The sequence below is a fragment of the Tamandua tetradactyla genome, chromosome 3 (genome assembly GCF_023851605.1).
Source record: "Tamandua tetradactyla isolate mTamTet1 chromosome 3, mTamTet1.pri, whole genome shotgun sequence".
Taxonomy (NCBI): Eukaryota; Metazoa; Chordata; class Mammalia; order Pilosa; family Myrmecophagidae; genus Tamandua; species Tamandua tetradactyla.
The window spans coordinates 185,386,002-185,398,374 of record NC_135329.1 but is presented as its reverse complement, the minus strand read 5'-3'; the positions used below and the strand labels follow the sequence as shown (position 1 = coordinate 185,398,374).

The 12,373-nt window shown below is 35.5% G+C and overlaps 1 protein-coding gene across 6 annotated transcripts in view; it reads left to right on the top strand.

Moving 5' to 3' along the window:
* Positions 1 to 11,760, top strand: part of KANSL1L (KAT8 regulatory NSL complex subunit 1 like) — a 169,914-nt gene extending 158,154 nt beyond the window's left edge. For 5 of the 6 annotated variants that reach the window (XM_077154961.1, XM_077154957.1, XM_077154959.1 and 2 more), the window contains 6 exons: positions 1,982 to 2,100; positions 2,842 to 2,966; positions 4,742 to 4,796; positions 9,217 to 9,329; positions 10,355 to 10,523; positions 11,406 to 11,760. In XM_077154961.1, the coding sequence (XP_077011076.1) occupies positions 1,982 to 2,100; positions 2,842 to 2,966; positions 4,742 to 4,796; positions 9,217 to 9,329; positions 10,355 to 10,523; positions 11,406 to 11,639 (815 nt within the window). In that variant the 3' untranslated portion in view covers positions 11,640 to 11,760. The remainder of the gene's footprint in view (positions 1 to 1,981; positions 2,101 to 2,841; positions 2,967 to 4,741; positions 4,797 to 9,216; positions 9,330 to 10,354; positions 10,524 to 11,405) is intronic. The other variant, XM_077154962.1, reaches the window with a different exon arrangement.
* The last annotated feature ends 613 nt before the right edge of the window (positions 11,761 to 12,373 follow it).

Here is a 12,373-nt window from a genome sequence, read left to right as displayed (position 1 = left end):
TGCCTTAAAGAGTTTATCATTCAGAAGAGTCACTAGTTACACAAAACATGCATAATTCTATGAATATTAAACAGTATATCATGTAATCAACTTAGAAGTATTTGTGGATTGGGTATCGTATCTGTCCACTTTATGACAATTAAGTATTTCCTTCCTATGTTCCCTGACTAGAGTTATCTTATGCCAGCTGGTCTCTTTGGACAGGACTCAGGCTCAGATACTGTGTTTTGCCCTCATTAGGTCAATAAAATGTTGTCTTACAGAAATTTATTACTAGTTCTATTAACTATTCTGGAGGTGTTGGTACACTGCAGATTACTCAAGTGTACCAACTTGAGTTTTTGAAATTGAACCAAATTCAACTGAGGTAACTCAGTTGCCTAATTCAAGCCCCCTTAGAAGCTTATAAACTTATAATTCCAAGATTACTAATTGAAGTATCTTCGGAAACTAGGCCTCTCCTAGTAATACAAAGTGGGCTTCTTGTGGGGATTTGGGACGAGGTAGTTGCCATATAAAAAAGAACCCTGGCAGGGTATATACTGAATAGCAAATTATATAACCTTTCAGTTCTCATTCACTGTTGCAGTGGATTTAATATTATATACATTCCTCAGGTATCCTCCAGATGTAATGCAATAGCATATCCAAGGATATATTAAAAACTAATTATATCTAGACTCGTTACACGTGATAGATTTATTAACCTGTACTCTTTCTGGAAATCCCATCATGCCACTATCTCGTAATCATTACCTGGTCACCTACAGTGTGGCACAAAATTAACAAACTCCTACCATGTGCAGAGCTATCATTATACTTTTTATTGCTTCACTCTTGAAGAATAGGCAAATGAGGGTTCACCATGCTTTTGAGGAACTTACATATACTCAAGGCCAAAGCACAGGAAAACTTGTGTCTCCTAATAGTTTATATTATGAAATATAAATGACCCAAGATGGGAAATGTTTTACTTGAATTAACTTTAGATGTAACTTCCAGTTTGATGGATAAACAGGGATAGAGGAAGAAGTAAAATGATATACTATAGAGAAATAACTAGAAAATTTCAAAAGCACAGAACATCTGATCCAGTCTTTTAACAGGTCAGTGTCATGAAGAATGTGATATTCTAGGTTATCAGTACTTGGAGACAATAAGCAGTTTCAGTGTGTGAATCCTTATTTGAACAAATTAGTTATAAAGGACATTTTTAACAACTGGAGAAATTTGAATATGGACTCGGTACTAGGTATTACTAAAAAAAATAGTAATGCTATTTATATTATATAGAAAAATATCCTTTTTTTAAGATGCATACTAAAAATAAAGGGCAGTAAGAAAGTGAACAAATATATACTCACAAAGAAGCAAAACATGAAATAAAAAAAGGAATTTGGAGGAAAGAGAAAATCCCAAGAGTAGAAGTAAACTTATTTCATTTCCTCAAAGAAAAGAAAATTTCACCCATGACACAAGAACAGGATATTATTTAAAAAAAAAAAAATCACTATGGCAAAAGAACTTTTGAAACTTAGTACTCTATAATAGGAGTAAAACACACAAACACACACACACACAAATAGCATGGTCAGAAGATAAAGTCAAGGAAATCTCCTGGAAAAAGATTTGAAAACAATGAGAATAGGTGAAAAAATTAAGAGGGTCAGTCCTGAAGAACCAGTCTCTGATTAATAGGAGTTATAGAAAATAAGAACAAAGAGTTGAAGGAGGGGATGAAATTAAAAATATATGAGATGTATTGGATAAGGACTAGCAAGATCCCAGAAAATGGAAATAATTATGGTGGGAACGTGTAAGGTTTTTTTGTTTCTTTAATGTTTTTATTTTCTGAGACATTTAAAAAAATCACAAGCAATAGGAAATCACTTGTCATCTAGATTAAGAAAATAATTCTAATAGATAAGACCTAACAGCCACTTTGAATGTGTGACATTCTCAATGGTTCTTTCCATTGCAGGAGAAAGAAACAGATCTGAAGAATTTGCTTTTCAACGCATTGAATCAGGATCCCATAGCAATTTTACTGCCGCTACTAATGTCAGTGCTATATCAAGAACGCAGAATTCATCATCACAAGTAGGTTATTTTTGTATGTTAAGTTTGTAAAATTGCATAACAAACCTTCTAAAACAAGCTTTAAAAAATTTGTATCATAGACCATTTTGCCAATCCAGCTAATCTATGACAGCCCTCATGTACTAGCACACATTAGTATATTTAAAACTATCCTATTTGGAAGTAATTAAGTTGGTTAATTATACATACATATATATATAATATGTGTGTTAAAACTTTTAAGTTTTTTCTCTAGCATGAATCTAAATGGTCTTGCTAATAACAGTTCAGCCCTTGTCTTGTTCTTACTGTTTTTTGTTAAGTGGCCAGGGAAGTAGAGAAGTAGAAAAGTGGGAGATTAAAAAAAAAAAGGACAGTGTAAATTCAGCTCAAGGACCAAGACACACAAATGAAAATAGTAAATGGCTCACCAAAAATATTTCATATTCTTTCCTAATAAAGTTTATAAAATTACTGTTTTATTGACACTTAGAATACTTTATGTTAACCTTTTTTGGTAAAAGTTTTACATTTGAAGGAGTTTGATGGTCTTAAATAAGTTTATATATATTGTATATCAAGAGATTATTGAGGTTTACTGAAGATGGATATGCCTTCTTGCCTTCCTTAGCATTTTAAAGCTAGATTTTTAAAAAATGTGTAACTGATGCACAGTCATATTTTGTATTTATCATGAAAGGAGTGTATCATCAAAGATAACTAAAGATACTGCTGTAAAACTACTGTAATCCTGTTTTGCAGAATACTGCAAGACGGAGGTTGAGAAGTGAGAGCTCTTATGACATAGATAATATAGTGATTCCCATGTCATTAGTGGCTCCAGCTAAGTTGGAGAAACTCCAATATAAGGAAATACTTACTCCAAGGTATGTATACTTACATGATTTTTCCTTCTTCTTTTGCTTTGGTAAACTGAGCATCTGAGAATGAAGTTAGAATTTTAACATAAAGGTAAATGCAGAAAGTGTGCTGCACTTCCTTTTGCACTTGTATAACCATGGAGGACAACTGGTAAAAGACACCTTTACATTAGATCTTCAGTATGAACTGAAGAAACAGTGCCATATGGAACCCCAGTAAACTTTTCAGTTCTTATTAAGAATTGGAAATTTCTCGAATTATTTACTTTAGCATTCTTGGTCTTGGAGTCACTTCATCCAATGATATTTAGGTGATGTTATGTATATACACTAAGAGGTACTTTAGATGTATATATATTTATTTAAATACTTTATAGATGTGTGTGTGTGTGTACATATATGACTACTGTAACAAACAATCCAAGCCCTGAAAGATGGAGGTTTGTACAAGCTTTCAAAAATAATTCAAAGATAAAAGAACTACTTTGCATGGACTCTGCATGGGTAGTTGTAAGAGAGTAACGCCTTTAATAACAAAAACAAGATTTTTATTTTTTATTTTTTGCCAAGTCTGCAATCAACACATTAAAAAGATGTGTTCTGGGCTGGCCATGATGGCTCAGCAGGTAGAGTTCTCACCTGCCAGGCTGAAGACACAGGTTCAATTCCCAGTGCCTGCTCATGCAAAAAAAAAAAAAAAAGAAAGAAAGAAATAGATGTGTTCAAAGGAGATCAGTAAGAACCAGAACGGGAAGATCTGAGAAGACATCCATGGAGGAGGGCCCTCGGGAAGGTAGAAAAGGGTCTTCACATAAGGAGAAAACCACAACAGAGGTATCAAAACAACTCACTACACAAGGCTTAGGCAGAGAATGACGTTTTTGTATAGGGTGATAAAAGGAGGTAAAGCTAGAAAAAAAAGTTAGAACCAGATAATTAAGGTTTTTGAATGCCATACACAGATCTATTTCATACTATTGGTGTAGTGAAATTTTATAGCAATGAGGAAAGCAGTTTCTTAAGAATTTGAATCTGGCACCCAGAAGTTGAAAGGTTGTAAAGAGAACTGACCTGGGAGACTCTGCAGTAACCACCACCCATCTCTTTTCTACCTAATTTCAATTATTACACCTCATAATTACTTTATGAGGATTATGATAATTGTAAGGTATAATAAGAACTCCTACAGAGAATCTGATTTATCTTACTTAAAAATAACATTTTTGGTTATGATGTTCTAAAGCAACAAATATTTTTCAAGTTGCAGGCATATGCTGGAGCTGGCTTATGGCAGACCCAGTTGTTAAATACAAAGAAATTCTCTGAGCCAGTCGTAAAACCATTAAGAGGCATTACCTCAAGGAAGCTGGCAGATGCTGTAAATCAGGGTTTTTTGTTTTGTTTTTTGGCTAAAGCAGATTACTAGCATACTAAACCACTGACTTAATTCAAAATCAATGTACCATTAGGAAAATTAAAAATGCAACTCCGCAGAAGAGACTGAAGGGGCCAAAAATAAAGCCTCATCTTCTCTTTATCCTTCTACACTAAAATATTTGTTTTTAGGGGGTATAATGGAGGTCTATGTATTGTTTTTGCAACTTTCCTATAAGTTAGAAAATAAATAATAAAAAGCTTAAAAAATATATTTTTAAAAAGACCATTTGAAGTATAGGAGTCTCAAGGAAAAAAACTCTATTGTGTTTAGCTGTGCTTAGAGGATAAAATTACTAAATTTAGACAAATAAAAGCTATTTGAAACTGGTTTGTATTTTCAACAGCTGGAGGATGGTTGTTCTTCAGCCTCTGGATGAACATAATTTAGGTGGAGAAGAGGTAAGCTGCCATTCAATTAATGGATAATTGAATACCATATATTATGAACCTGCTTACTTGGATATTCAAGGAACTAAAGGGGAATATAAATATAAACCATCATCATTTATAAAAATTTGTTTATGTGAGTTTTGGAAATACTGAATTTATGTGAATATCCACATTTATCCTCAGTACTCTGATATATCTCTACATGAGGAGACTGTTTTACTATTCAGACATACTACAATGCCATATTCAGAATCTTAGAGCCAGAATATTTTTGTAATATCTTTGCCTGGTTTTGGTAGGAGGGTGATGTTGGCTTCATAGAATGAATTAGGTAGCTTTCCCTCCACTTCGATTTTTTTGAAGCGTTTGAGCAGAGTTGGTACTAATTCTTTCTGGAATGTTTGGTAGAATTCACATGTGAAGCCGTCTGGTCCTGGACTTTTCTTTTTGGGAAGCTTTTGAATGACTGATTCAATTTCTTTACTTGTGATTGGTTTGTTGAGGTCATCTATTTCTTCTTGAGTCAAAGTTGGTTGTTCAATATGTTGTGTTCTCATTTTCATTTGCCTCGAGATATTTACTAATTTCTCTTGTAATTTCTTCCTTGACCCACTGGTTGTTTAAGAGTGTGTTGTTGAGCCTCCACGTATTTGTGAATTTTCTGGCACTCTGCCTATTATTGATTTCCAACTTCATTCCTTTATGATCCGAGAAAGTGTAGTGTATGATTTCAATCTTTTTAAATTTGTTGAGACTTGCTTTGTGACCCAGCATATGGTCTATCTTTGAGAATGATCCATGAGCACTTGAGAAAAAGGTGTATCCTGCTGTTATGGGGTGTAATGTCCTATAAATGTTAAGTCTAGCTCATTTATTATAATATTCAAATGCTGTTTCTTTATTGATCCTCTGTCTAGATGTTCTGTCCATTGATGAGAGTGGGGAATTGAAGCCTCCAACTATTATGGTAGATGTGTCTATTTCCCTTTTCAGTGATTGCAGTGTATTCCTCACGTATTTTGGGGCATTCTGATTCGGTGCATAAATATTTATGATTGTTATGTCTTCTTGTTTAATTGTTCCTTTTATTAGTAGATAGTATCCTTCTTTGTCTCTTTCAACTTACATTTGAAGTCTAATTTGTTGGATATTAGTATAGGTACTCCTGCTCTTTTCTGGTTGTTATTTGCATGAAATATCTTTTCCCAACCTTTCACTTTCAACCTATGTTTATCTTTGGGTCTAAGATGTGTATCCTGTAGACAGCATATAGAAGGATCCTGTTTTTTAATCCATTCTGCCAGTCTATGTCTTTTGATTGGGGAATTCAGTTCATTAACATTTACTGTTATTACTGTTTGGGTAATACTTTCCTCTACCATTTTGCCTTTTGTATTATATATATCATATCTGATTTTCCTTCTTTCTACACTCTTCTCCACACCTCTCTCTTCTGTCTTTTCGTATCAGTCTCTAGTGCTCCCTTTAGTATTTCTTGCAGAGCTGGTCTCTTGGTCACAAATTCTCTCAGTGACTTTTTGTTTATAAATGTTTTAATTTCTCCCTCATTTTTGAAGGACAATTTTGCTGGATAAAGAAGTCTTGGTTGGCAGTTTTTCTCTTTTAGTAATTTAAATATATCATCCCACGGTCTTCTAGCTTCCATGGTTTCTGCTGAGAAATCTACACATAGTCTTATTGGGTTTCCCTTGTATGTGATGGATTGTTTTTCTCTTGCTGCTTTCAAGATCCTCTCTTTCTCTTTGACCTCTGACATTCTAACTAGTAAGTGTCTTGGAGAATGCCTATTTGGGTCTATTCTCTTTGGGGTGCGCTGCACTTCTTGGATCTGTAATTTTAGGTCTTTCATAAGAGTTGGGAAATTGTCAGTGATAATTTCTTCCATTAGTTTTTCTCCTCCTTTTCCCTTCTCTTCTCCTTTTGGGACACCCACAACACGTATATTTGTGCGCTTCATATTATCATTCAGTTCCCTGAGCCCCTGCTCAAAGTTTTCCATTCTTTTCCCTATAGTTTCTGTTTCTTTTTGGATTTTAGATGTTCCATCCTCCAGTTCACTAATTCTATCCTCTGTCTCTTTAAGTCTACCATTGTAGGTTTCCATTGTTTTTTTCATCTCTTCTACTGTGTCTTTCAATCCCATAAGTTCTGTGATTTGTTTTTTCAGACTTTCCATTTCTTCTTTTTGTTGATCCCAATGGGCCTTCTTCATGTCCTCTCTCAATTTACTGATTTGGTTTTTGAAGAGGTTTTCCATTTCTGTTCATATATTCTGAATTAGCTGTTTCAGCTCCTGTATCTCATTTGAGCTATTGGTTTGTTCCTTTGACTGGGCCATATCTTCAGTTTTCCTGGTGTGACTTGTTATTTTCTGCTGGCGTCTGGGCATTTAATCAGATTTCCCTGAGTGTGGGACCCAGCAGGTTGAAAGATTTTCCTGTGAAGTCTCTGGGCTCTGTTTTTCTTATCCTGCCCAGTATGTGGTGCTTGTCTGTCTGCGGGTCCCATCAGCAAAAGATGTTGTGGCTCCTTTAACTTTGGAAGACTCTCGCTGCTGGGTGTGTGGTGGAGACAGAGGAAAGGTTGTAGGTTGGTTTTAATGGCTTCAAATTATGAAGTCCTGGGATCTGAATTCCTTGAGAAAGGGATTCCACCTGAGTTGCGTTTCACCCCTCCCGTGGGGAAGGTTCAGGTGGTAGAGAGCCCTGAAAGCAGCCTGTTTCTGCGTTCGGGGCAGTTGCAACCTGTGTAATCCCAGCGCTGAGCCCCAAGACAACGAAGCCTCCATAGTAACAGCCGCAGAAGGCTCTGTTTTGCCCCCTTTCCTCTTTTTCAGTTAGCCCAATCGGTGACTTCCGCCTTGATCAGTTTTGCCTGAGCTGAGGGCCTATTTTTAGTAGTCAGAAGTTGTTCATTAATGCCACTATTGGTGTTAGGTTGGACTCAGTCTCTACTACTGTTGGAGACTCTTTCCTTTCCCTTCGGGAAGTTGCCTGTGGGGGAGGGTCGCCAGCCTTGGAGAACCGCGGATCCAAAGCTCCCAGCCAGCCCGGGAAGCCGCATGTGTGGAAGGGGCTCCGGTCGCTGGCCACCGCGGCTTGGGGAACTGCCGATCCGAGGCTCCCAGCTGGCCCGGGAAGCCGTGCCTGGGGGAGGGGCGCCGGCCGCCGCGGCTTGGGGAACCGCTGATCCAAAGCTCCCAGCCGACCCAGGAAGGAGGAAGGGAGGGGCTCCGGCCACCAGCGCCGCGGCCCAGGGAAGTGCGCGCCTCTCGGGGACCTCACCGCAGCGGAGTCTCTTAGCCGGTCCAGCCGTTCCAGAATGGGGTACGCTGTGTGTCTGGTCTCTGTCGTGGCTCTGGGAGCTGTTCTGTACTGTTTCTAGTTCTTTAGTAGTTGTTCTGGAGGAGGAACTAAGACCTGCGCGCCTTACTAAGCCGCCATCTTCTCTGGAGATCTCTCCAGAATATTTTTGAATCTGTAAGTTTTTAGACTTGAGTAACATGTTACATATGTTATCTATTAGCTGTAGGAAGTCTAGGAGAGTTCTCATAATCAAACATTAACGTTTGTGTAGTTAAATAGCCAGTAAATGGGATAAAGACTAAAAATACTCTCATGTTATTTCAAGTCAGGCTATGTCATCAATTATGAAAAACATTTTTTCAGATTTTTAGATTTGGGAATTACAGGTAAGATATTGTAGACCTGTTTGGGTAAAACTTATATTAGGACAAGAACAATTAAAAGGGGAAAATACTTTATAACCAAACTAATTCCAAAGTGACAGGCTTTAGAAGCAGTCTAGAAGACACTCTGCTTCTGTCAAGTAACAATCTTTTATAAAGAATAAATAGTCTTGTTTTTCAGTATCAAACTTTATCTTTTAATATCCTCAACTCATTCTTCAGAATGACCATTCCCAGGAAAGCCAAATTTTAAATTCCACTATCAAAGCAGTTATCCAGCTTAAAACTCCAGATAAGTCATTCAATAAATTAATTCTGATTTATTTCAAACAATCATTATTTTTCTTTGATATTAATGTTTGTAGAACAGTATGTGGTTCATAATGGGCAATTAAAAACTGTTAAATGAATAAAGTTAAGATTTAAGAATGTCTAAGAAAAAGGTTATTTTATATAAACTGTGGCAAGTGGAAAACACTGTGAACCCATTTGTAATCTAGATATAAGTCTTCAAAAAATGACCGAAGAGTAAAATTTTTTTACAAGTTCTAACTCCCTTTCTTGGGAATATTAAGCTTTTCTCATAATTATCATTCTCTTGGTTTAGGTTACATTTAAGAATTATCTTCCTAATATTGTCTTTGATGAAGACCCACTTGAAACATGTTCTCTTATTTCAAAATGTTTGATAAAAACAGGCAATTTTATTTCTAATTCCAGATAGAAGATCTTTCTGATGAAGTCTTCTCCTTAAGACACAAAAAATATGAAGAAAGAGAACAAACCAGGTGGTCACTGTGGGAACAAAGCAAGTGGCATAGAAGGAACAGCAGGCAGGTGTAATAAATTTAAAATCCCAACTATGAAATCTATGCAGAATGAAGAAATATTCTGCATGAATTCTGAGGGAGAGTACTAAAAAGGAAGCAAATATGATATAAATCAGTGGAAGCAAATATGATATAAATCAGTTTCCTTATTCACTAGGGTGAAACACTTCATATACTCAAACTTATATTCAAAATATACTGGGGCTAATTATATAATGCTGACATGAAAAGTTCTGTACTTTACTCCATTCTTTCTCAGGCTCATTGTTCGCCTCAGGAATAGATTTAAATGAATAAATACAGTGGAAATTCTCTCTAGAAAAAAATAGTCATTTCAGTGTAACATCTCAATGTTAGCAAACCCATTCCTGGGGATTAAAATCTGGTAATGTGTTTTTCAGAACTACTTCAAAAATACATTTTCTTAAACATATTCTCAGGAAATCTGCCCAATCTAAAAAGCAAATCCTCTGAGGAACACAAACAGACTTTGAGAACGGAAGAATATAGCCTAAACACATAATAATTTTACATCTGAGAGACTCCCTGGAACAATTTTGAAAAAGATGGAGGATGTTATTTTATATTTATGTTTGATTACTTTTAACACAGGTATATCTCATCAGCAATATCAAGTTGAGTCTGGTAGTCACTTTAGATAAGTGGCATTTCTCTGCTTAGAACTCAAAATGTCCAGATTTGCTGTAGATCTCTTGTTCCAAGTTATCAAATGCAAGATTCAATTCTCATCTTTCTCCACATTCCAGATATATAACTCTCCAGAGGTACAGAGGAAAATGTGAATTGAGCCCTTCTTAGCTGGCATTACAATAATCATGGAATTCAGGAACACTGCAAGGGTCTTTTTTGTCTTCCTAAAAACAAAAGCAAAAGCTAACCAAAAAGAAAAGAAAAGAAAAAAGACAAAAACAAACCTACCAAATTGATTTCTTGACACCTTGAGTTGTTCATAAAATGTTAGTACCTCAAGAATTAACAATTATATATTTTCTTAATTTTCTTGTTAGAGCATATAGTAAAAATGTTGAAGGACAAGACTTGCTTTTGAAAGACGATCTGAATGACTTTGGTAGTGGTCAGCACTATGCTGCTCCAAGTCCTCCCGAGCTTCCCTCAGAGAGTCATAATCTCTGTGCACATGGCTCCCCGTCATTAAATGGAAGTCAAGAAACTCAGGTAGGTGTACAATACATGAGTAGATAATTTTTTAAATTACCTTTGAACTTTTTAATTTTACTTGTTAATGGAAACTACTTATTTCAAATTAAGGATTCATCATTACGTAACAAACTCAGTAAAAGACAATCCAGTATATAAAGCTTAGTTAAGAATCATGATGTGTATTCTAGCATTCTGGGTCCACCATTAATTACAAACTTTTAAATCTCTTGTTTGTAACTTATCACAGGGGAGGGTGTTCTATGAAAGTATGACTACAAAACAAATTTGGTTAATGGAATTCGCTTGGTATACAGTAAATGTTAAGTTCCTACTTCTCTTTCTCCACTTATATAAGATTTTTACTTGTCTCCTTATAGATCAGGCCTTACTTCAAGGGGAGTATTTTCTAACACTGATATAAAAGTAGGCATTGAAAAAGAACCATGTATAGAATGGAGAAGTAGAGACTATAGAAATTGGTAGGTAAGTTGCAGAAAGCTTAGGGGAGGGAAAACGTAACAATAATGATGACGTAAGAATCAAGTTACTGAAGTAGATCAAACTTAAAAAACATTTTTAAGTTTTGTAGAAGTCTTTTCCAAAAGTCCCTTCCAAAGACTTCTAGGCTGAAAATAAAGATGAGCGCCATATGGCAGTGTCTCATTTTCTCAGCAGAGGTCCCAAGTTAAAAAAAAAAAAATCCTAAAGTTCACTAAACAATTCTTAGTACATTCCACTTTGCATTGTCAGGTATCTAGGTCCAAATGAAAATTTGTGCATTTATGTACAAAAAGAACAGAAAATAGTTATTAAAAAACTTGACATTTACAGATTACTTAATGACTTTAAAACAAAACAAATTAGATGAAACTTAACTGAAAATATTTTCCCTTTCAGTGTTTGTGGTGGGAGCAACGGGTTTTTCCACTGAAGGATGAAGACACAGCAGGCTTATTATGCCAAGATGAAAAAAATGGTCAGAGAGAAAGGTCAAACACAGCTTTCCATAGCAAAGTTTTCTGTACCAGTGCACCAGAGAATGGCCACCATTCAAAAACGCAGTCAGCAGACGGAATGGAAGATTACAAAACCTTTGATCTAGGACTTACAAATGTTAAAAACGATAGGTGACAGGAAGACAGGTTGGTTAAGAAAACTATGTACCTAAAGGAGAAACAGGAGTTAAAAAAAAAAAAAAAAAGTCTTGTTTGCAATGTTCTCACCCCTGCCCCAGGCCACAATTTCAGAGTAAGAGCATGTACTGCAGGTATTAATCTTTATGCTGTTTATGAAACAGGCAAGATACATCCTTTTTTTTCTTCTATTTAAACCACAGGAGTATTAACTTTTCACCTAAAGACAAGTGCTAGTCATTTATGTTTATCATTACAAATCTGTAGCACCAAGAAATTAACTGATGTAATTTGATGTCTAATCATATTACTGAGTAAATAATTTTTTTAAAATTACACACATACACACACACACCTCTGTGGATCAAATGACAGCTATCCTTTTTTCTATAAATACAATTAAAATAGCCTCAGATATATTAAAATATACATATATATGTAAATATAGAATAGCATACACACATGTAGTTTTCAAAAAAGCAAAAAAATACTGGCAGTTACTCCACCTGAAAATGCATATATGAACTATCCCATGAAATACAAGCCAAGTATATATAAAGAACCATAGGTTTCCACTGAAAACAGACAGCTAAAAATATCAACTATGGAGAAGCAATTTTTTTTTTTAAACATGTTTAGCTTAAAGTAGGAGTCCTATACCAGTTAACACAATACTCACTGATTTGAAATCGCTGATTTCTGCTGGACTAAGCAAAGGCTATTTTCTGTTCT